The sequence below is a fragment of the Mustela lutreola genome, chromosome 16 (genome assembly GCF_030435805.1).
Source record: "Mustela lutreola isolate mMusLut2 chromosome 16, mMusLut2.pri, whole genome shotgun sequence".
Lineage (NCBI taxonomy): Eukaryota > Metazoa > Chordata > Mammalia > Carnivora > Mustelidae > Mustela > Mustela lutreola.
Genome location: NC_081305.1, coordinates 54844976 through 54867744, shown reverse-complemented (window position 1 = coordinate 54867744; position 22769 = coordinate 54844976). Strand labels below are relative to the sequence as shown.

At 55.9% G+C, this 22769-nt stretch overlaps 1 protein-coding gene across 2 annotated transcripts; it reads left to right on the top strand.

Annotated features, from left to right (window-relative positions):
• Positions 1-120: 120 nt before the first annotated feature.
• Positions 121-22570, top strand: POLD1 (DNA polymerase delta 1, catalytic subunit). 2 transcript variants are annotated; one of them, XM_059151020.1, is made up of 27 exons: positions 121-254; positions 7574-7776; positions 8120-8233; positions 9813-9959; positions 10062-10187; positions 10257-10425; positions 10513-10594; positions 10669-10798; positions 11305-11471; positions 11782-11886; positions 13287-13427; positions 13507-13617; positions 14025-14216; positions 14397-14485; positions 14552-14668; positions 14845-14958; positions 15266-15413; positions 18132-18227; positions 18340-18477; positions 19317-19492; positions 19801-19953; positions 20088-20190; positions 20947-21079; positions 21169-21282; positions 21652-21704; positions 21791-21888; positions 22378-22570. In XM_059151020.1, the coding sequence occupies exons 2-27, from the start codon at positions 7575-7577 to the stop codon at positions 22481-22483; spliced, it is 3324 nt and encodes a 1107-aa protein (XP_059007003.1). In that variant the 5' UTR covers positions 121-254; position 7574; the 3' UTR covers positions 22484-22570. The 2 variants fall into 2 exon arrangements, with proteins under 2 accessions (XP_059007003.1, XP_059007002.1); XM_059151019.1 differs by lacking the exon at positions 121-254 and adding an exon at positions 445-550.
• Positions 22571-22769: the final 199 nt, after the last annotated feature.

Below are 22769 nucleotides of genomic sequence, written 5' to 3'. Positions count from 1 at the left end.
TAGAAGCAGTTGTGCCTTTCCAAGCAGTGTGCCTGGCGGCCCCAGGTGGCGGATAAGGAAACAGGCCGAGAGACTGGAGGCTGACCAGACTTCCCCTCCACAGGGAGGGCAGATCAGGTGGCCAGCAGAACGGCGCCCAGGAAGTCCTCCCGACTTAGCCTCCGACAGAAAACAAACCGGCTGGCAGAGGAGGTGCGCTGCGCGGGCGGACGGGGAGGCGGGGCCAGGAGGACAGATGCCAGAGACCCGCGAAGGTACCTGAAGGAGGGGGCGTGACTTGGGAGCAGTCGCACCTCTCCTCAGACGGGGCGGGGTTTGGCAGGAATTTATGGAAAACGGGAGGAGGTCGCGTCCCAAATTGGAAAGACAGGGCGTGGCCTAGCGCCAGTCGAACGGAGGGGCGTGGCCCCGAGTCCCTATGGGGCGTGGTCTCGCCCTACTTGGCGGAGGGGCGTGGCTCAGCTCGGCGCGCGGCATCTCTGAGTCTGCGCGCGCCGGAGTCAGGGGTCACGGCGGCGTAGGCTGTGGCGGGAAACGCTGTTTGAAGCGGGTGAGTAAGGGGAGTAGAGAGATTGCAAGGATTCGGCTGACAAGGAAGGAGGGTGGAGGAGCTGGGCATGGAAGCCTTAGAAAGGGTTACGAGGGTCATGTAGGCGGGAGAGATCCCTTTGGCTCGGGGGCGCGGTGTACACGGGCAAAGGCCGGTGGTCGTGGGAGCGTGCGCGGGGTCGCGCGGGAAGATGAAGGGGTCTGGGGGGGCCCTCGGCGTGCGGTGGGCGCTTGTGCTGGGTGCCTGGCCCTCGGGGCGAACTGGGGAATGCACTCTGGAGGGTCTTTGGAGAGACGGGACCCCGGACGCATTGGAGGACTGAATGGGTGCACGTGGGGGCATGGTGTCATCCTTTATTCACTAAATACTGAGTACCCTGTGCCAGGCACTGTTCTCGAAGCAAAGGCTACAGCCCGAACAAGTCAGAGAAAGTCCTTGCTCAGGGAGAAGACAGACAGTATACAAGTGATAAGTAATAATGATAAAGCAGTGCTTTCGGGGTTTGATATATTATACGAAGTGAAATAAAACAGGGTAGCCAGTTTCTTTAGCTGGGGTGATTTCAAAAATCGCTCCTGTGGGGAAGTGACATTTGACAGAAAAGTCAGTCATGTGAAGAAAGCACTGGACAGAGGGACCATCAAATGCAAAGGCCCTGAGGCAGGAAGAAGTTTGGTGTGTTTGTAGCTGGAGCCAAGAAAAACAGGTGAGGTTAGAAGACATGTTGGGGAGCCCGATCCTTGTAGGGTGTGGGGTTTGGCTTTTATTCTAGCTTCCCCAGCGAGCCATGGGGGCTTTTGAGCATCAGAGCAACAGGAACTGCCCTGCATTTTGAAAAAATCAGGCTGCTGAGTGAAGATGGTGTTGTAGTGGGAACAAAAGTGGGAGGAGAAAGGCCGGTTAGGAGGCGAGAGGGGATAGTAGATGGCTCAGACTGCAGTGCCATCTGTCAGTCTCAAGTTGTCTTTGGGGTTTGAGCTGCAGGATATAAGGAAGAAGATCTTAGAAGGCTGCGGTATGTGGTTTGAGCGATAGGTTGGATGGAGAAGGCTGAGGAAGAGCGGGTTTGGGGCGCCACTCTGAGGTAGCAGTGAGTGGGCAGGGTGATGTTAGTTTTTCAGCTTTATAACCCCACCTATATGTGCTGGGAACCTATGGTTACCTGTCTCACCCCTTCTTGTTGCATGTCACCACCCAAGCCTCCTGTACCCTGGAGAAGGTGCCTTACTCGATGATGGCTTTTGCAATGCTGTTCCCTTCTCCTGCAATGCCCTTTCTTCTCTTCAGGCCTTCTTTCAGTTAGCTGTGCTTACGTCAGGCCCTTTGCTGGGCACTGGGGAGCCGATGATAATTCAGTTTGGTTGGTGGAGGATAGGAGATCTCAGTCCAGAGTGCTCTGAACTGATGCGAGACAGCGCTAGTCTTGAGGTGAGAGAAGCAGCAGGGGCTCAGGAAAGACTTGTGGTGTTGGTGGTCCTCAAGAGGAGTCTAAACTGACACAACTCGAAGTGGCCCGTGTTCCAGGCCCTGTGCTGAGTCATGCTGGGAACCCGACTTGAGCGAGACCCTGACCCTGTTTTTGAGGTACTCATAGTCTGAAGTAGTTCCGGGTGCAGTGGGTGCCCCAAGGGGCCAATGAGTGGCCTGGAAGAGTTGAACTGGAGCGGAGTCTCTGTGGAGGCCGAGGAGTAAAGTGGCTGGAAAAGGGGGTTACCTCATCCAGCAAACATGTCCCAAAGTCAGGCCCTGTGCTGGGCACGTGGCTCATGTTCCAGCAGGGGGAGATAGACAAAAAGCAATGTACAAAAGAAAGCTGCAGAGGATCTTAAGAGAGCCAGAGCGCTGGGAAGTGGTGAGACTCAGGTCTCCTAGAGCCTATGAGATTTGTAGGTGGAACAAAAATGTGGTCTGAGGGGATGGGAGAAGCTGGAGTGACACAATGTTGTTGGGATGGGAGCTGCCCTTTGCTGAACTGGGGGAGACTGTGGGGAGTTTGTAGGGAGCAGGTTTGCAGGGAGATGAGGGGCCTGGCTTTGGAGTATGGGATGCAGAAACAGACATCCTCATGGTGAGCATCTGCCTCTGTTAGGCAGGAACCCTGGGGAGGATTCTGTGCCAGAATCTGGACGGGGAGCCCGGTGAGCATAGAGGTGGCAGTGAAAGCCGGGGGATTGGGAGAGATGGGACGAGAAGACTGAGGGAGGGAGCGTTGCAGAAACTAACATCTTAGCCAGGGCTCACTCGGCATTGTTGTCTGTTTGCCAGTGAAGGGTCCAGAACAGGAGAGATCACCGTGTTTCCCCAGCTCCTGTCCTGTGCCTGGGCAGCTGAGAGGGCACACACAGGGGTCTTTTTCCTTCTCCCACCATGCCCTCCAGGTCTCTCCCTGCAGGTTGGAACTCTGTGCGTCTCTGTGGCCTCCAGGCTTTTTCCTTCCTGTGAGATGAGCCACCTGTAGAAACAGTTTGCATTCAAAAGTCACAAAAGGAGAGTCTGCCCCAAGTCTTCTGTCCTGTGCTGCAAACAGCCCCATTGTTCACTGAGGAACAGATGGAAGTTTAAGCGGAAGTTTAAGCACAACGTGATACAGCCGCATAGTGAGGAAGTATTCAGACCTGAAAGGCAGACAGGACACACTGACCTGTGCCGTGTCACAGGTAGACCTTGAACACATTATCCTAGGTGGAAGAAACCAGACTCCAAAGGGCATGTATTCTAAGGTTCCTCATATAAGAAATGCCCAGAATGGACAAATCTGTAGCAATAGACAAAGTAGCTTTGTGGTTGTTTTGGGCTGGGAGAAATGGGGTGGGGACGGTCTGGGGTGAGGGTGATGGCCAAAGGGGTGCAGGGTTTCATTTTTGGGTGATGGAAAGGTTCTAAGATTGGCTATGGTGATGGTCACACAAGCTCTGAATATACTAAAAGCCACTGAACTCTACACCTGAAACGCATGGGGCATTTGGTATGTGACTTCGGTCTCAATAAAACTGTCCTATTCTGTTCCTTGCACCCCCACCCCTGCCCAGGGAAGCCAGTGTTACTAGTTTATGACCTATCTTTCCAGAATTAGGCATTGAAAACAAACATGCTTTGGAGCGCCTGGGTGGCTCAGTTTGTTGAGCATCTGATAGTGACCTTCAGCTCAGGTTGTGATCTTGGGGTCCTGGGATCAAGCCCCCTGTTGGGCTCCCTGCTCAGCAGGGAGTCTGCTTCTCCTTCTCCCTCTGCCCCCTGCTCATGCTCTCTCTCTCAAATAAATAATTAAAATATTTAACTTACCTACAACTGTCCACTTGAGAACCTGTGGATTTCACTGTATGTCAGTTCCACCTCAGTGAAAACAGGAAAGCTGGAAAGCCATAGTTCTGCATCTAGGGGTTTATGCTAGAGATATACTATCACATATGAAAATCTGCATGTACGAGGTTATTTCCAGAGCACTGTTTGTGATCACAAAAGACTGGAAACCACCTAAATGTCCCCACCTGGGGGACTGTTTAAATAAACTACATTAACTCTGTTCCGTGGAATATTATGCAGCTGTGTAAAGGAATGAGGAAGCTCTCTATGTACTGATGTGGATGGCTCTCAAAGACCTATTGTTAGAGAAAGTGAGGTGCAGAATGGTGCACTTACACTGTTACCTTCTTGTAGTTAAAAACAAAAGAGTCTGGGGTGCCTAGGTGGCTCATTGGGTTAGAGCCTCTGTCTTCAGCTTGGGTCATGATCCTGGGTCCTGGGATCAAGCCCCACATCGGGCTCTCTGCTCAGCGGGGAGCCTGCTTCCTGCCCCCCTCTCTCTGCCTGCTACTCTGCCTACTTGTGATCTCTGCCTGTCAAATAAATAAATAAAATCTTTTTTTAAAAAAAGTCTAAAAAATGTTTGCCCTGATGCTTCCATTAGGAAACAATCAAACCAAGGTAAGGATTGGACTGCAAAACTACCTGTCGGGAATCTTCAAAAATGTCAATGTCACAAAAGGGAGCAGGAAACTTTTTTTAAAAGATTTTATTTTATTGGTGCTGAGCCACCCAGGCACCCCTGAGGTTAACCATTTAGTATGTTCTTGCATCCACCACCTTTGTCTACTTCCAGAACATTGTCATCCCCCCAAAAGGAAACCCCATGCCCCTGAGCAACATTCCCCATTCCTCCAGTGTGTACTCGTGTGTCTGGCTTCTTCCAAGCAGCATGCTTTCAAGATTCGTCTGTCCTGTGTGTCTATCAGTAGCTGCCTGCTGTCTAGCACTGAGAAGTATTTGCAACAACACATCCCCCGTCAGTTCAGAATTTGTCTGTGCTGTATTGGTTAGGGTCTAGGCTAAGTTGCTGTAACAGAGACCCCACAGCACACAGTGGCCCAAGCAAGACCCAAGTATATTTCTCCACACAGCTGCCTTGAGGTAGGCAGCTCTGCCCCCAGTAAGCTGTCGAGAGGCCGGGGTTCCTTCTGTCTCAGAGCCTTGCATTCCCTGCAGTGTTGTCCATGCCCCCGCAGTCAGGGTTGGTTCACCACCGCTATATCCACATGCCAGCCATTGAGAAGGGGGAAGAGGCAATAGAGGCAAGCTTCCTTTGAAGGTTGTCTGGAAGTTGCATGCCTCCCAGTCATTCTTTCCATGGGATAGCTCAACGATGTGACCATCCGTAGCAGTGCACCCTGGGAAATGTAGTCTTGGGCTGGGCTTCCTGTGGCAGACTGAATATAGGGTTGGGTGGGAGCATTTATGAGATCCAGAGATGTCAACTGGAAGCCAGGGCAGCTGACCTATCTACTCCCCACTGGGCCTGGAGTCTGCCCTAGGTTCCTATAATCTCTCTCCTGGCCTAGATGCTGGGAGACATGTACTTTTTAGAAACTTCTTTTTCAGGCACCTGGGTGGCTCAGTTGGTTGAGCGACTGCCTTAGGCTCAGGTCATAATCCCGGACTTCCAGGATGAGTCCCTCATCGGTTTCCCAGCTCCTTGGGGGAGTCTGCTTCTCCCTCTGCCCTTCTCTCTCATGCTCTCTCTCACTCATTCTCTCTCAAATAAATAAATAAAATCTCTTAAAAAATTTCTTAAAAAAAAAAAAAACTTCTTTCTTTTTTTAGAATAACTTTAAACTTATAGGAAGATCAAAAGAATAATAGTACAAAGAACACCTATATGCCCTTTACCCAGTTTCATGTCTTTTAACATTTCCCTGTCTTTGCTCACTTTGTTTTGTGATTTGCATGTGCTCAGGCAGAATATTCTCTACCTGAACCTTAGTGAAGTTAGCAACCTGAATGAGCTTGAATACGGTCTTTGGTCAAACCTACCAGAGGATATGTACTTTCATGTCACTACATCTTGTCAAAACATACTGCAAAATAATTTTTTATATGTTGCAATCAAGAAAACATATAAACAGGGGCACTTGACAGCCTCAGTTGGAAGAGCACACAACTCTTGATCTCAGGGTTATGAATTCGAGCCCCATGTTGGGCATAGAGATTACTTAAATAAGTTTTTTTTTTTTTTTTCCAAGCAGAGAGGGGGAAGCAGGCTCCCCGCTGAGCAGGGAGCCCAATGTAGGGCTCGGCAGGACTCTGAGATCATGACCTGAGCCAAAGGCAGAGGCTTAACCCACTGAGCCACCCAGGTGCCCTCTTAAATAAGTTTATTAAAAAAAAAAAAAAAAAAAAAAAACCCGAGAAAACATATAAACATGTAAATTGCAGCCTCCTTTTGGTTTTTCGTTGTGTTTGCTACATTGGATCCTGGATGGGGGAGAGTACTATAAAGGGCATTTTGGGGGACAGTTAGAAAAATTGGAACATGGACTCTTTGTTTATGTTGTTATTGAGTTGTTAAATGTCCTGGATTTGATCATCACACTGTGCTTGTTTAAGGGAATGTCCTTAGACTGCCTGGGTGGTTTGCTCAGTTAAGCGTCTGCTCCAGCTCAGGTCATGATCTTGGGGTCCTGGGATCAAGCCCTACATCGGTGGGGGGGAGGTTCCTGCTCAGCAGGGAGTCTGCTTGTCCCTCTCCCCTTACTCACGTATGTGCTCCTCTCTCTCTCAAATAAATAAATAAAATCTTCAAAAAGAGAGAGAAATGTCATTTCTGACTGGTGCCTGGCTGGCTCAGTCAGTAGAACACGCCAATCTTGATCTCAGGGTTGTGAGTTCAAGCCCCACATTGGGTGTGGTGTACCTACTTTAAAAAAAAAAAAGAGGAAGAAACAATGTCCTTGTCTTTCAGCAATATATGCTGAAGTATGCAGGGGTTAAGGGGCATGGTATCTGACTGACAGGCAGCTAACTCAAATGCTCAGGAAAATAGATAACGTGCTGACGTGTGCATATTACAAATAGGGGGGCTGATGAAGCCAGTGTGGCAACAAATTGATACTTGGGGATTCTGGGTGAAGGGTAAATAGTTCTGGCAATTTGGAATATTTCAAAATAGAAAGGGCCTTGGTTTGGTTTTGTTTTGAAGGGGGATGGGAAGCCTCTCAATTGTTCTGGGCTGGGAAGGGATCACATCCGATTTGTGTTTCAGGCTGCTGCCTGGCACCCAGCACAGTGTGACTGGCTTAATAGTCAGCCGCCCAGTTGTTTGTAGAACGGAGGCCTGGGCAGGTGGGGAGATGGGTGGGTGATGGCGTCAGAGGCAGAGGTTTATGGTAATGAGAGGGGTGTGCTAAGGACTGGGTTTTGGGGGGTTGTGGGCAAGCAGCCAGGTGAAGGGATGCGGAAGGTTTGCGCATGTGACTAAAGGGTTAAACTGAGGTGGGGAGTGGGCTGTCATTATAGTAACATTATAGTCATTATAATGACTACATAATGACTATAATAATGACTACTAATGACCACATATACTATATGTAACATATAGTATATGGTGGTTTGGCACAAGAAATGTGCCAGCACCCCATGATCATGCTCCTCCCAGGGCCCACCAGGGAACAAAAGGCTCCTGGCCATGGTGGGTGCATGGGGGGCCATGAAGAAGACAGGAACTCTCCTGAGCCCTGACTTGCCCAGCAGGATGGATGGCAAGCGGCGGCCAGGCCCAGGGCCGGGGGTGCCCCTGAAGCGGGCCCGTGGGGGCTTCTGGGATGAGGAGGAGCCATGTCAGCCATCCCAGTTTGAGGAGGAACTGGCGCTGATGGAGGAGATGGAGGCTGAGCACCGACTGCAGGAACAGGAGGAGGAGTTGGTGCAGCCGGGCCTGGATGGAGCAGCAGATGGTGAGACCTGGAGTGGGAACCCCTGCACCCCCACACCCATCCTGCCTGTGAACCAGGTCAGCCATAGAGCTTGCCTGTGACCTCTGACCTTTGGCCCACACTGTACCCCTACAAAGTGCTAACCTTTGACCCCATGCTAGTATGCCACCTTTGTTGCCTACAGCTCCAAGTCTGACCTTGACTCTTGACCCCATAATCTCTCCTGAGTTACTTGCCTGAACCAGAGCGCCCTATCCACCTGACTTCCCTTTCATACATCAGATGCCATGTGGGAGGTCATGGGCTGGGCTGGGGGACCACGACTCCATGTACCCTGCTTGTCTTCCCTCCCCTCCCCACCCAGGGCAGTTCTCCCCAATGGCCATAGATGCCCGCTGGTTGCGGCCCACACCACCCCCTCTGGATCCCCAAACAGAGCCTCTCATCTTCCAGCAGTTGGAGATTGACCATTATGTGGGTGAGCTTGATGGGCAGAGGCCTGGTGGGTGGGAGGTGGGGCCTTGGGCTTTGAGGAAGGAGATGGACCCACAGTGCCCTCACAGGTGACCAGGGCTGTGGGTGCCCAGAGGGGCAGCAAGAGGGGAAGGGGGCCCAGGTGTCCCACAGGGCTTCTTGGAGGTGGGGAGTATCTTCCAACTGAGGCCTGAAGGTAAGAACTGGCTCCTTGCTAAGGCGAGACACATGTGGTTTGACGTCCATCTATCCCTCTATCCATCTGTTATCAGTCAGGAACAGCTGAGGATCTGCACTAAGAACAGTCCCTGTTCTTCAAGGCTCACCTTCTGGAAGGATAGGCAGAAGAAAAAAGGAAATGGAACCTCGGGTGGCCGTGAGGGTTATGGAGGGACATGTGGTAGGGCGGAGGTCCCAGACTGCACATCTCCGAGGTCCGAGGACAGAGAGGTCTGGAATGTTTGAGGAACGGCCAAGAGACCATGGTGGCAGGAGCAGGGGGCAAAGATGGGGGGAAGGGGCAGCATGTGAGGCCCTGTCTGCCCAGACAAGGACGTGGGGGCTCCATTCTGCATGGGCGGGAAAGCCTTTGGCTCTGCAGAGATCACTCTGACTCAAAGGTTAGTAAGTCTCCCCTGTGAGAGAGTGAAGAGACAGGCGACTGGCCAGGTGGAAACGTCCACCATCCACATACCGGCCACAAAACCAGGACCACGAATATGGTCTCAACAGTCAGAAAACAGTCCGGTCCAGGAAGGGACAAAACACTTGATCAGACAGTTCACTCAAGGAGAGACTGTGGCTGTCAGGGTGATGCAGATGACAGCCACCACAACACATCCTATTAGAAGAGCTCACACCCACACATGGACACCAAGGGCTGACGAGGATGCGGGCCAATGGATTGCTTGCTCGCGCCCTCCCCGGGGGAATGCTATGGTTTGTAGCCCTTCTGGGAAATAGCCTGGAAGTTTCTTAGAGTTCAGCCTACCATTTTTTCCTTCTCTAGCTTTATTGAGATAAAAGAGTTAAGTCTACTCTTTTCTTAGGACCAAGCAATTCTACCCTAGATATTTCCCCTAGAGTGACAGGAGCCAGTAGACTGTGTGGTCCCATGTATGTAGACAGACTCAAAATGACAGAAATAGAATAATAGAAAGCAGACAGACTACGAGGGCCTGGGCTTGTGGTGGGAGGGGGTGTGATGAGGAAAGCACATCTCTCAGGAGCTATCTGGAGTGACAGACCTGTCTTGTGCCTGATTTTGGTGGTGGTTCCACAAATCTACATATGTGTATTAGAGCTGATAAAATTGGACCCACAAAGTCAGTATTATTTTCTAAAAGGAAATACTTTTTTGCAAAAAAGGACTCCCTCTAGCTCTACAGTGGCAAACGGACTGTAGGGACAACAGTGGAAACGGTGGCTAGCGGGGAGGTGGTCGGGGCAGAGTGAACAGTGGGCAGATGCACTCCAAGATGCAGGAATTAGGGGCTGTGTTCCTGGCCCAGGAGGAGCCTGGGGAGGCAGGCCTTTGAGGAATCTATGGGGGTTGCCCCTGCCTTATCCCGTGACACCCCCAGGCCCAGCACAGCCCCTGCCTTGGACACCCCAGCCGTCCCGCAACCCCGTGCCAGTGCTCCGTGCCTTTGGAGTCACCGACGAGGGCGTGTCGGTCTGCTGCCACATCCAGGGCTTCGCACCCTACTTCTACACCCCGGCGCCCCCTGGTGAGTGGCCCTGACCCACCAGACCCCCTCTCCCCCCTGCCCATCTGGAGGCCCCCGCCCAACCCCACCCCCAGTGCTTCTAACAAGCTCTCCCATGGCCAGGTTTTGGGCCCGACCACCTGGGTGAGCTGCAGCGGGAGCTGAATGCCGCCATCAGCAGGGACCAGCGTGGAGGGAAGGAGCTCATGGGGCCGGCAGTGCTGTCCGTGGAGCTGTGCTCCCGGGAGAGTGAGTGCTGCCCATGGGCCAGGCGGGTCGGGGTCCCTCCAGGCCGGTACTAGCTTCCTCTGTCCACAGGCATGTTCGGGTACCATGGGCACGGCCCCTCCCCATTTCTACGAATCACCCTGGCGCTGCCGCGCCTCATGGCCCCTGCCCGCCGCCTCCTGGAGCAGGGCATCCGTGTGGCGGGCCTGGGCACCCCCAGCTTCGCACCTTATGAGGCCAATGTCGACTTTGAGATCCGGTACGACCCTGCCTCTCTCCAGCCTCCACCCCTGCTGCCCCCCACCGCCCCGGCCATCTTCCGCCCACTGATTCTCAGCCCCTCCAGGTTCATGGTGGACACAGACATTGTCGGCTGCAACTGGTTGGAACTCCCAGCTGGGAAATATGTCCTGAGGTCGGAGGCAAAGGTATGGGGCTCCCCAGGGGCAGGGGGGCCACAGAGCCGGGATTCTGCAGTCACTGACAGGCCCCATTCCTACAGGCCACACTGTGTCAGCTAGAGGCAGACGTGCTGTGGTCTGACGTGGTCAGTCACCCGCCAGAAGGGCAGTGGCAGCGAATCGCACCCCTGCGCGTGCTCAGCTTTGACATTGAGTGTGCTGGTCGCAAAGGTCTGTCTCCAGGGCCCGGAGCTCCTCCTGCTCTTGCTTCAGATATTGGTGACATGCTGGTCTCCTCCCAGGAGTCCCCATACTTGAGCTCACTCAGGGAGAAGGGAGTAAACATGGAGGTGGACAGGTCGTCGTAAGATTCTCCACTGAAGGAGGATGGTGGCAGACAGTGACAGGGCAGCTCAGACAGGTGGGCAGGGAAGGCCTCAGGGGTGATGAGGCAAGCCTTGTGAAGAGGGATGAGGAGCCTCCCCCAGCACGCACGTGCCTCTGCAAAGAATAGCAAGTGCAAAGTCCCTGGGGCAGGACTATCCCAGTCTGTGAGGGACAAGGAGAGGGCCAGGAGCTGAAGAAAAGGGAAACGGTGGGTTGCACGTAGTCTCTAGGCAGTGGAGGCAGAGGGGAGTAGACGGTCTGGGGAGATTCGGAGGTACAGCCACCCTGATGTGTCATGAAGGGAAAGGAGGAGCCCGGTCCCCTGTATCCCCTTCTTATTCCCTGTGCAGGCATCTTCCCTGAACCTGAGCGGGACCCTGTGATCCAGATCTGCTCACTGGGCCTGCGCTGGGGTGAGCCGGAGCCCTTCCTGCGCCTGGCACTCACCCTACGGCCCTGTGCTCCTATCCTGGGCGCCAAAGTGCAGAGCTACGAGCGGGAGGAGGAGCTGCTCCAGGTGGCTCTTGTTCCGTTTCCCCTCATTTCCTCAGAACCCCCCACCCGGCCTCCACCTCCCAGGCTGAAGGCCTCCGGTTGCTGAGACACCCGGTCCACAGCTTCAGACCCCTTCACTTTGCAGGGGTGAACATTTCCCCTCTGGGTTCTGTGTTATTTTCAGAAGCACCTGCTCAGTCTTTCTACCGTGGGCAGGAGAGTTCTAGGGTTGTTTTGGGGAGCTTCTGGAATGTTCCAGGAGTGGGGAGGACCCACGCCAGGGGGATGATCAGGATGACAACCCGGGTGACCCAGTGTGCTCTCACCCCCAGGCATGGTCAGCCTTCATTCGTGCCATGGACCCTGACGTGATCACCGGCTACAACATACAGAACTTTGACCTTCCGTACCTCATCTCTCGGGCCCAGACTCTCAAGGTAGGGGAGGCAGGTCGGGTAGGCTTATCCCACTGGGGGCTTGAGGGGTGGGCAGCCACCTGCTCCTTGCTGCCTTCTGGCTTGTGGCTCTGTCCCTGGCGGGTGGCCCGCCTTGCCCTGTACCTGCAGCCCACCGCCCCCAACGGCTCCAGGGACCTCACCGAGAACCTAGCTCTGGCCCCATCCCTGCCCTGTTTGAAGTCCAGAAGGTGATTGTGGCTTTTGCAGAGGCAAAGAGGGCATTTATGGTTAAGTAAGGAGGGGCTTGTGTGTTTGAGGGGCAGACTGAAACGTGCAAGGGTATAGCATCTTCCAGACTTCAAAATATGTCAGCAAAAATTAAGGAACAGCCCGGGGAGGTTCCTCGAAGCGTATGGCAAAGCCTTGATATGAGGAGACACAATTCAGCTCACAATGGAGGTCATATTGTATTATTTCTTTCTTTTACTTGCATTTGGCCAATTTTGTAATGAGAAGTAAAAATCATGTTTGGGGCACCTGGCTGGCTTAGTCATTAGAGCGTGCAACTCTTGATGTGAGGGTTGTGGGTTCAAGACCCACACTGGGCATGGAGCCTACTTAAGAAAATCGAATGCTATAAAAAAAATCCCGGGCGCCTGGGTGGCTCAGTGGGTTAAAGCCTCTGCCTTCGGCTCAGGTCATGATCCTAGGGTCCTGGGATCAAGCCCCACATCGGGCTGTCTGCTCAGCAGGGAGCCTGCTTTCTCCTCTCTCTCTCTCTGCCTGCCTCTCTGCCTACTTGTGATCTTTGTCTGTCAAATAAATAAATAAAATCTTTAAAGAAAAAAAAGAAATCACGTTTATGGCCTCCAACAGCGCCAGGAAGTCCATCCTGGTCAGTTCCTCATGGGACACTGCTCCTCTCCTCTCTGCCCCTCTGCCCTGCCACTCCACCAGCTCAGGCCTCTCCTCTCTACCCTGACTCTCCCTCCTTCTCCTCCTGGGCCCCTGTCTTTCCTGATCTCAGGCCTAGCTCTCTGTGCTGACCCCTGCTGGGCTCCCACGTAGCTCTCCCCAGGCCCCTCACCCCATGCACACAGTCTCCCCACTGAGCTCAGCATCATCCCCAACTCTGCCGCTCCTCCAGCTGCCTTTCTGAGGGCAGCTCCCCAGCCACAGGGTGCCATCTGTAGCCTCTCAGCCCTGCAGCCATCAGGCCTCTGACTATCCCTGTCCTGACCTCCTGTCTCTCACCTCCAATCCCTGCCTCCCTGGCCGCAGAGGGCTTTTCTGCATCAGAACTGCTCCTGCTTCCAGGCTCTCCGCGGGAAGAGCGTGGCATCATGGGTGGTGTCATGGCCCTGGGATGGGGGTGGGGGTCCCTGATCTGGGCCACGGCTCCCATGCAGCCTCACCCTGCTGGTGGGCTTTGTCCTCAGGTGCACACGTTCCCCTTCCTGGGCCGCGTGTCTGGCCTCCGCTCCAACATCCGGGATTCGTCCTTCCAGTCCAAGCAGACCGGCCGACGGGACAGCAAGGTGGTCAGCATGGTGGGCCGCGTGCAGATGGACATGTTGCAGGTACATGGCCATGGTGGGGTGGGTGCCCCCCTCATGGGGCTGCTGGGACACAGGGCCCACCATGCACCCCCTGCCTCAGGTGCTGCTGCGTGAGCACAAGCTCCGCTCCTACACACTCAATGCCGTGAGCTTCCACTTCCTGGGTGAGCAGAAGGAGGACGTGCAGCACAGCATCATCACCGACCTGCAGGTGCCTGGCCCTGGCCTGTGACCTCTGACCCTTGTACCTCCTGCCCCCACCCTACCCCCCATCTGACTCTTCTGTCGACTCCTCTGACCTTGGCCTCCCACCTTCCTGACCAGGAGGCTTTAGCCTCCCAGCTGTCCTGACCTTCACCTTGACCTCTTGGTTTTGACTTGTGACCTCACCCTATAGGTGTAAGTCCCCACTCCTGCCCGTTCACAGGACCTCTGGCACTGCATCCTTTATCCTGCAGTCCCACCCACATCTCTGGTCCACACTTGCTCTCCAGACGGCCCCCTCCTCCCTCTTACCCTGTCAGCTCCCCAACCTCCCCCCTTCCCACTCTGCACCCAGACCCTTGCCCTCTCCCTGACGCAACCTCCTCCCCTGATGTCACCTGTGCCTATCCCCAGAATGGGAATGACCAGACGCGCCGCCGGCTGGCGGTGTACTGCCTCAAGGATGCCTTCCTGCCCCTGCGGCTGCTGGAGCGGCTAATGGTGCTGGTCAATGCCATGGAGATGGCACGAGTCACTGGCGTGCCCCTAGGCTACCTGCTTAGCCGTGGCCAGCAGGTCAAGGTCGTGTCCCAGCTGCTACGGCAGGTCAGTGGGCGGAGCCAAGGGTGGGCCGGGTCACAACACCCTCAGCAAGTCCCCATTCCTGGCCTCTGGTCACTCTCTGTGTCTCCTGGGAGGTGACATCTGGATGCCCTTCCATGCTCCTCCTCTTCCCTCTTCTGTCTGCTCACGCCTGCCTCCATTTCCTGACTTCTCCCCTCCTAGGCCATGCGCGAGGGACTGCTGATGCCTGTGGTGAAGACAGAGGGTGGCGAGGACTACACGGGGGCCACAGTCATCGAGCCCCTCAAAGGGTGAGGCCCTGTGGCTGGGTAGGGGCGGCTTGGGATTCCCAGGGCTGACTCCTCCTTGACCCCCAGGTACTATGATGTCCCCATTGCCACCCTGGACTTCTCCTCTCTGTACCCGTCCATCATGATGGCCCACAACCTGTGCTATACCACGCTTCTGCGGCCTGGGGCCGCCCAGAGACTGGGGTATGACTCCCCTGTGTACCCCAGGCGTGCATGTGAGCCAGCTTCAGCCAGGACAGGGCCGGGAGCCCAGAAATAGTGGAGAGGGGAGATTCGAGAGGTGGGGAGAGCCTGAAAATCTAGAGAAGGAAGTGATGGGGAGGCCAGGTTCATGCCGTCCTCCCCATCCTCCTACCCAGGCTGACTGAGGATCAGTTCATCAAGACACCCACAGGGGATGAGTTTGTGAAGACATCAGTGCGGAAAGGGCTGCTGCCCCAGATCCTGGAGAACCTGCTCAGTGCCCGGAAGAGGTGGGTTCTAAAGCATCACACCCACCTCTGTGCAGACTTGCTCCTCATCAGTCCCTGTCCTTCATGGTCACCCCAGAATTGCCATGTCAAACTTAACTGCAGCTGTGTGTGAATTAGAACAAGACACCCCTCCAAACAGCTCCCATTTGCCTCCTCTGCTGCGTGCCTCTGTGCAGTGCACAGCCTGAACAAAGGTACATGGCACCGATTTCTAGAAAGGCACCCTAACCAGAGCCCAGCCCCAGCCTCTCCTCTCTCCCTGAAACCTGGGGCACTGCATCAGTGGCCTTTGCTTCTGTCCTTCCAGGGCCAAGGCTGAGCTGGCCAAGGAGACAGACCCCCTGCGTCGCCAAGTCTTGGATGGGCGGCAGCTGGCATTGAAAGTGAGTGCCAATTCTGTATATGGCTTCACTGGTGCCCAGGTGGGCAAGCTGCCATGCTTGGAGATCTCCCAGGTGAGTGCTCAGTTGCCTCAGTAGGTAGAGGGGAGCAGACGGTCCCTCCCTAGGAGAACCAGGTCTCTGTATGGTGGAGGTTGCAGTGCCCCAACTTGCTGAACATCTCTGTGGGTCTGGCAGGTGGCGAAACAGATGAGGGTTCCTGCCCTCCAGCAGCGTGCAGCCTCATGGACACACAGATGGTGACAGCCGTAAATGCATATGGGAAGGTGGTTGGTGCCAGGGGCTCTGCAGATAGATGAAGCAGGAGGGAGGGGGAGTGGCAGGGTGAGCGGAGGTTTTTTTTGTTGCTCATTCGTTCCATTTATCATAGTCCATCTGACAGACCCCACCCGCCTCCTCCCCTGGTGCCTGTAAGGGTAGGGATGCAGAGGGCAGGTTCCAACCAGCTGGATGGGCAGAACAGGGCTCATGGGGGCTGGGGCGGTGCTGGAGGCCGACCACTAGCACACCCAGGCTCTGACGCTTCACGTACTGTGTGAGCTCTGTCGCCGAAGGAGCCAGTGTGAGGGTACTCCTTCCCACCCCAGCTGTCTGGTGCTTGCAGGCTGCTTGGTCAGTGCCCTGCTCAGAGAGGGGATGCGGACCGAAGACCCCTCAGTGGGGTCCCAGGCCTATTTACCAGAGGCAGCTCTGCTGCTCCGATGGAGAAACATCCACTCTTAGACCACAGAGGATCTGGGTCCAAGGTTCTGCCAAGCTGGGATCAGTGCCTCAGCTTATGGCCTGAGAGAGCCTTAGAAAGGTCTTCCTGTCCAGCACCTTGCACTGGGGTTTGGGTCTCAGCACATTCCAAACTTGGTTGCCCCCTGTCATGGGAAGCTCCCTCTGTACCTGGGCACTATGTCAGTTCTCATGTGGTTCTGCATGGAAGACTTGGAAGAACTGCCAGTAGCTGGGCTTTTGGGTGGGAGAGACCTGTGTACACTCCCACGCACCTTCAGTCCCAGAGCCCCCAAGATCACGCTCCCATCCAGTGATCCACCAGAAGGCCTCGAATTTAGAACCTACTCACAATTATTACTTTAATACAGTTAAGGGGTAGGGATTAAAATCAGCCGAGGGCAGGGTGCCTGGGTGGCTCAGTGGGTTAAAGCCTCTGCCTTCAGCTCAGGTCATGATCCCAGGGTCCTAGGATCGAGCCCCTCATCGGGCTCTCTGCTTGGCAAGAAGCCTGCTTCCCTCCGTCTGTCTCTGCCTGCCTCTCTCCCTACTTGTGATCTTTTGTCTGTCAAATAAATAAATAAAATCTTGAAAAAAAAAGTTTAAAAAAATCAGCCAAGGGCAAAGGCACAGAGCTTCTAGTTGTCTCTCCCAGTGGAGTCATACAGACAGTGCTCATTTCTCCTGATACTGGTGTGTGACAACGTGTGTGGAGTGTTTCTCACTAGGAAAGCTCACCCGAGCCTCAATGTCCTGGGTTTTTATTGGGGGTCAGTCACATAAGCATGGAACCTCTGTGTGACTGACCTTTGTTACTCGGTCTCCAGACCCTGCAGACAGAGATCAGGCTGATACCATGTGGCTCCAGGCCTCACTGTGAGTTATGTTAGTACAGTCCAAGGTCCTAGGTGAACAAAGACACTATCTTGGGTAGGATGTTCCAACGACTTAGAGGTTTCCTCTAAAAGCCAGGCCTCTCTTTGGCAAGGTTCATCCCATAGTGCATCCACCCACACTCCTCTCATTGAATGCCTTCCAAAGTCCCCTGGGACCTCCCCAGTCTACTTGGTGGAAAGAGGTGGGTGTTCGTCTGTCAGACTCCAGCCAGAGAGAGGAGAGGTCAGGCATGGAGGGTTTGGCTTTCCTTCCCCTGAAGCGCCCTCATTAGGACTATTGCTTCCTGGTCTGTCACTCTGTCTTTTCCTTCTTCACTCTTTTCTCTGTCCCTCTGTTTTATCTGTTTGTTAGTCTCATTTCTTATTGTCTCTCAGGCTTACAAAAACAAAACAAAACAAAAAAACCCATGGAATCATTCCAGGAAAAGATGAAGGGAAGAAGGAACACAAAAACAGGTGGAACACACAGAAGGAAGATAGTACAGTGATAGATGTAAGCCCACAGAAGATCAATAATTACACTAAATATAAGTTGCCTAAACACTCCAGTTAAAAGAGATCTCTGACTGGGTCCAAACAAACCAAAACAGAAGAGTCATACCCATTTCTCCTTGGTGTGTGCCCCTCTAGCCCCCCACTGCCCCAGCTGCAGCTTCCTGTAAAGTAAGACTGTTGGAAAGTTTCTCCATGAGACAAGCACAACTCTAACCCTGGGGGGAGGAGGCACTTAACACATAGGGTCATTTCCTGTTGCCCAAAGATGTGGGGTGGCACTGCTGGCTTTCGGGGAGGGGGCCGGAAGCACCAGTGGTCCTGTACCTTGGAGAGCTGCCTGCAGTGTTGCCACATGTCATAGTCCCTCTGTGGAGGGAAACACAAGTGTTGATGGCCCCTCCAACCTCAGGTTTGCCAACACGCACTTTTTGCAGTCATTCCTCTTCTGTGCCCAGAGCTCTGGGCCAGGGACCCAGTTCTTTCCAACAGACCCTTAAGGAGCAGCTTAGTAGCCCCATTTTGTAGATTTGCAAATCAAGGCTTAGAGGGTCAGAGTCCCTTGGCCGAGTCCACGCCCCCAGGAGGTAGTGGAAGTGGCAGCCTGAGCCCATGAGCTGTAGATGGCTCCGGGGCCCTCACTGCCTGGTTCTCTCCCTGACAGAGCGTCACTGGGTTCGGGCGCCAGATGATTGAGAAAACAAAGCAGCTGGTGGAGTCCAAGTACACAGTGGAGAATGGCTATGGCGCCAACGCCAAGGTCAGAGGCTACCCGACCTGCTGCCCAGAGATGGGCCTGGGACTGTTGGGGGATTCCAGGGGGCTGGCCCTCTTCTCCCCCCTTCCTCCCAGTCACACAAACCCCTCCCCAGGTGGTGTATGGTGACACTGACTCAGTGATGTGCCGATTTGGTGTCTCGTCTGTGGCGGAGGCAATGGCTCTGGGGCGGGAGGCTGCTGACTGGGTATCGGGCCACTTTCCCCCGCCCATCCGGCTGGAGTTTGAAAAGGTAAGTCAACCTCCCTTAGGCTTGGAGTAGCCAGGTTTCAGAGGATCTCTGATTTTTGGGGCCTGCAAAGTGTAAGAAGGCATTATGTCAACATCTGGAGAACCCCAGTGTTGCTCAGGGTCTCTCCTTTTGGGGTGCCCTGCTCTGGGTACTCTGGGTATCCCATTCTCCATGTTCATATGCCCATTTTTGAGGAATTTTGCTGCTTGGATTGTCTCAAATTTGAAAACTTCTGACACCTTGGGCTTTGCTACACAGGACGGTGTCTATTTTGTGAAAACCTTGTCAGTCTTCAAGCATCTCTGGTGTTGGGTGTGGGAGCTACCTTAGGTGCTGGGGATCCTGATGGGGTGAATCCTGGATTGTGGTGCCATTGGCCAGTGCTCCTTGGAACTCAGGAGGAATCAGGCTGGGGTCTGGGGACGCACACTGTATGCTCTTTCCGAGGTTCAAACTTAGGGTCAGGTCTTGGGTATACCTGCTCTCAAATTTGGAGCCTCCCAATTTTGAGAAGCCCCTATGTCAGGGCTCACTCCTGGGCCTAAGTCTCAGCTCCTTGAACCCCTGTCTGCCTCAGGTCTTTCCCAGATCTTAGATGTGGGGCTGTCCAGGCTACACCCCCATGTCTGGGTCTTGTGCTTTAGGACATATCTCTAGGTTTATCCCAGTCTCTATTTCATGTCTGAGGCCCTAGAATGCTGAGGGTGCCCCTGGGCTCAAGCGCTGGAGTCTTAAGGTCCATGTCCCCCAGTGTCCCCATCCCGCATGGCATAGATCAGCCTTGTGTGTCCTCAGTTTCTGAGGGAAGTCTCAGGTCTCAGCCGCGGGTCCTCCTCCAGGTCTACTTTCCCTACCTGCTCATCAGCAAGAAGCGGTATGCTGGCCTGCTCTTCTCTTCCCGGCCTGATACTCATGACCGGATGGACTGCAAGGGCCTGGAGGCCGTGCGCAGGGACAACTGCCCCCTTGTGGCCAACCTTGTCACTGCCTCCCTGCGCCGCCTGCTCATCGACCGGTGGGTGGGATCCCCTCCCCTGAGACCAAGGAGTCCTGGCCGCCAGCCCCCTCCTCCCCTGGGGACCCAGGTGTCAGGCCCAGCTCGTCCTCAGTGGTGGAACGGTGGAAAGAGTGTGGGGTGGGACAGCTGTGGGTCTGGGCCCCGCCTCAGCCACCTTGCAGCCTGTGGCCTGGCCGCATCCCTCCCTGCCTTGGGCCTCAGCCCCCAGGGCACATCCTGGCCCCCCAGCCTTGGGGGTGGTGGAGGTACCAGCCTGGCCCTCAGCAGCCGCTGGCGACACCCCCCACCCCATTCCGGCCCTGCAGGGACCCGGCGGGCGCTGTGGCCCACGCGCAGGATGTCATCTCTGACTTGCTATGTAACCGCATTGACATCTCCCAGCTGGTCATCACCAAGGAGCTGACCCGCGCAGCTGCTGACTACGCCGGCAAACAGGCCCATGTGGAGCTGGCCGAGAGGTCTGCCCCGGGGGGTGTGCAGGACCGCCCAGAAATAGCCCCTCTCCTGCCAGCTGGGCACCACTTCCTGTGCCCCCGGCTACCCCCGCCAGCCCACCTGCCCTCACTGCCTGGCCTCCCCGATCTCCCCGCAGGATGAGGAAGCGGGACCCTGGGAGTGCGCCCAGCTTGGGTGACCGTGTCCCCTATGTGATCATCGGCGCTACTAAGGGCGTGGCTGCCTACATGAAGTCCGAGGTCAGGCCCACCTGGGCTGCCCGCTCCGCCCAGCTCCCCTCAGCTCTCACTTCTGCTTTCCAAGCCTGGCGGGGAGGGTGTTTCCCTGTGTGGGCCCCATAGGGCCCTGAGAACCGCCCCCAACACACCCCTGGGAGTTGGCTCCATGATGCCTTTCTCCCAGGCCTCCTGTGCCCTCTGGAGGCCCCCCACCCTGTTATTCTGACCCCCCCTCCCTCCCCCTGCAGAAGAAGACCCAGCCTCACTGCACACTGAGTCTCACCATCTGTTTCTCTGTCTGTCTCCTTGGTCCTTGCTCTGCAACCCATAATTCTCTAGGATTCATGTCCTCCCTCTCTACACCCTAATGGCCAGTGACCTCTGACCCCCACAACCCCTTCCTCAGTCTCCAGGTCTGGTCCCACCCCCTCATATCTTGGCTTCTGGCCTTTGCCTCTAGCTACTGTACACCTTCACGCCCCAGCTCCAATAGGTGACCTCTGATCCTTGCTTGGTATAACCTGAGGACCCCCACCCATGGACCCCAGCACGGATCACAGCTCACGGCCAGGGACTGCGTTGGGGTCTCCGACACCATCCTGGATCCCTGTCCCCCCACTGATGCCACCCCCTGCAGGGCGGTACCTGGGTCCCATGACTGCCCCACATCATTGCCCACCATCATGACAGGGAGCCCCACCCCATGGCTTGCAGTGCCCTTTGCCCCACTGCCTGCTGAGGAACACAGCCCCAGCCCCTCGGCCGCTGTGTTTGCAGGACCCCCTCTTTGTGCTGGAGCACAGCCTGCCCATCGACACGCAGTACTACCTGGAGCAGCAGCTTGCCAAGCCGCTCCTGCGCATCTTTGAGCCCATCCTGGGCGAGGGCCGTGCCGAAGCCGTGCTGCTGAGTACTCAGGGGCAATGCCCAGACGGGAGCAGGGGGGCACCCGGGGCCTGTTGGGGGGGGCCTGGGCCCACTGCCTGCGTTCACCTGCAGGGGGTGACCACACACGCTGCAAGACGGTGCTCACGGGCAAGGTCGGCGGCCTTCTGGCCTTTGCCAAACGCCACAGCTGCTGCATTGGCTGCCGCACCGTCCTCAACCACCAGGGTGAGCGCCAGACTCCAGCCCTGACCCCAGCCCCTCCAGGGGACCCCAATCCTCTACCCTCCACCCTCTACCCAGCTCCTCTATCACTGAGGTTCCCGGCACCCGCCGTCCCAGCTGGGAGTGCCACCCAGATGGGCCTCAGCCCCTGGGCGGGAGCTCCTGTTCACAGGCACCCCCTGGAGGGTCCTGGGCCCCCTGCCCTGGGAGTTCCCCGGGGAGTTTTCCCCCATACACTCGCTCCCTTGTTCTCTTGTCTCTGGGGACTTTCAGAAGCCGGGATGGGCAGCGGGTGGGGAAGGGGCAGGGACAGGGCAGCTCGGGCTCTGGCTGGGCCCCAGCTCCCCTGTGCCGACCTACCCCCTCTGCCAGGAGCCGTGTGCAAATTCTGCCAGCCTCGGGAGTCTGAGCTCTACCAGAAGGAGGTGAGGGGCGAGGTGGGGCGGGTGGGGGATGGTGAGGGGAGGGCAAGGCGGGGGCCGGGGCCCCCTTTCAACTGTCTCACCTCCAGGTGTCCCACCTGAACGCCCTGGAGGAGCGCTTCTCGCGCCTGTGGACCCAGTGCCAGCGCTGCCAGGGCAGCCTGCATGAGGACGTCATCTGCACCAGGTATGCAGGCCCTCCCTGCAGGCTCCCAAGGCCTGGGGACCGCAGCCCCAAATGGCTGATGTTCTGGGTGTCCCGGCCTCGCTGTGGGGAGGACGCTGCTCTGGGGGCCAGCATCTGCCCAGGAAATGGCCACAGTTCTGTCTCTTCTGCTCTTTCTCTCTCTCTCTCACACGCATACATACATGCACGCACACACACATGCACCATGGCCCAGCCCCCTCCCCCAGGGCGGGCCAGGCTTTCCCCAGGGAACGGGTGGGCGGGGCTGGTTCCCACGCCAGGTGACAGGTGATATACGGCTGGTGGAGCCCAGTGTCCCCGCGGGTGCCCGCTGTTACGGTTCCCCCCATGCCCGCTGAGCAAACAGCCTGCCCCTGAGGGGGGTTGGGTGGGCAACAGGCGGGGGCCAAAGTCCTGGGAACAGCCCTGGCCCCATCACTGGGCTGGGCAGCGCCCCAGTCCTGACCCTGACCCCCACCCAACCCATAGCCGGGACTGCCCCATCTTCTACATGCGCAAGAAGGTGCGGAAGGACCTGGAAGACCAGGAGCAGCTACTGAGGCGCTTTGGCCCTCCCGGCCCTGAGGCCTGGTGACCTCTGACCCCTGCAGTCTTCTCACCAGGGCTGGGGGGGCGGGGACGGTGTTGGCAGAGAATTAATAAAGTTCAGGCCTTTTGTTTCCTGGTGCTTTGTGGTCTCTGGTGGGCGAGGTCCACTGTCCTGAACCCTGGCCCAGGTGGGTCAGCTCCACTCAGTGGGGTCCCCGGACCCCAGGAAACACCTGCTGACTTCCTCACCTTCCCTCCAAGAGCACTGCTGCCAGCCCCATGAAAGCTGGGCCTGCCTCAGTCTCCCCCTGAGACCCTGAAGGCCCTTAGGG

What these genes read in the sequence shown, in the direction of transcription:
- POLD1 (XM_059151020.1), top strand. Translation starts at nt 7,575, where the DNA reads ATGGATGGCAAGCGGCGGCCAGGCCCAGGGCCGGGGGTGCCCCTGAAG. An exon ending in TGCAGATGGACATGTTGCAG is followed by an intron (nt 13,428 to 13,506) that starts GTACATGGCCAT and finishes CCCCTGCCTCAG; the next exon opens with GTGCTGCTGCGTGAGCACAA. An exon ending in GGGGCCGCCCAGAGACTGGG is followed by an intron (nt 14,669 to 14,844) that starts GTATGACTCCCC and finishes CCTCCTACCCAG; the next exon opens with GCTGACTGAGGATCAGTTCA.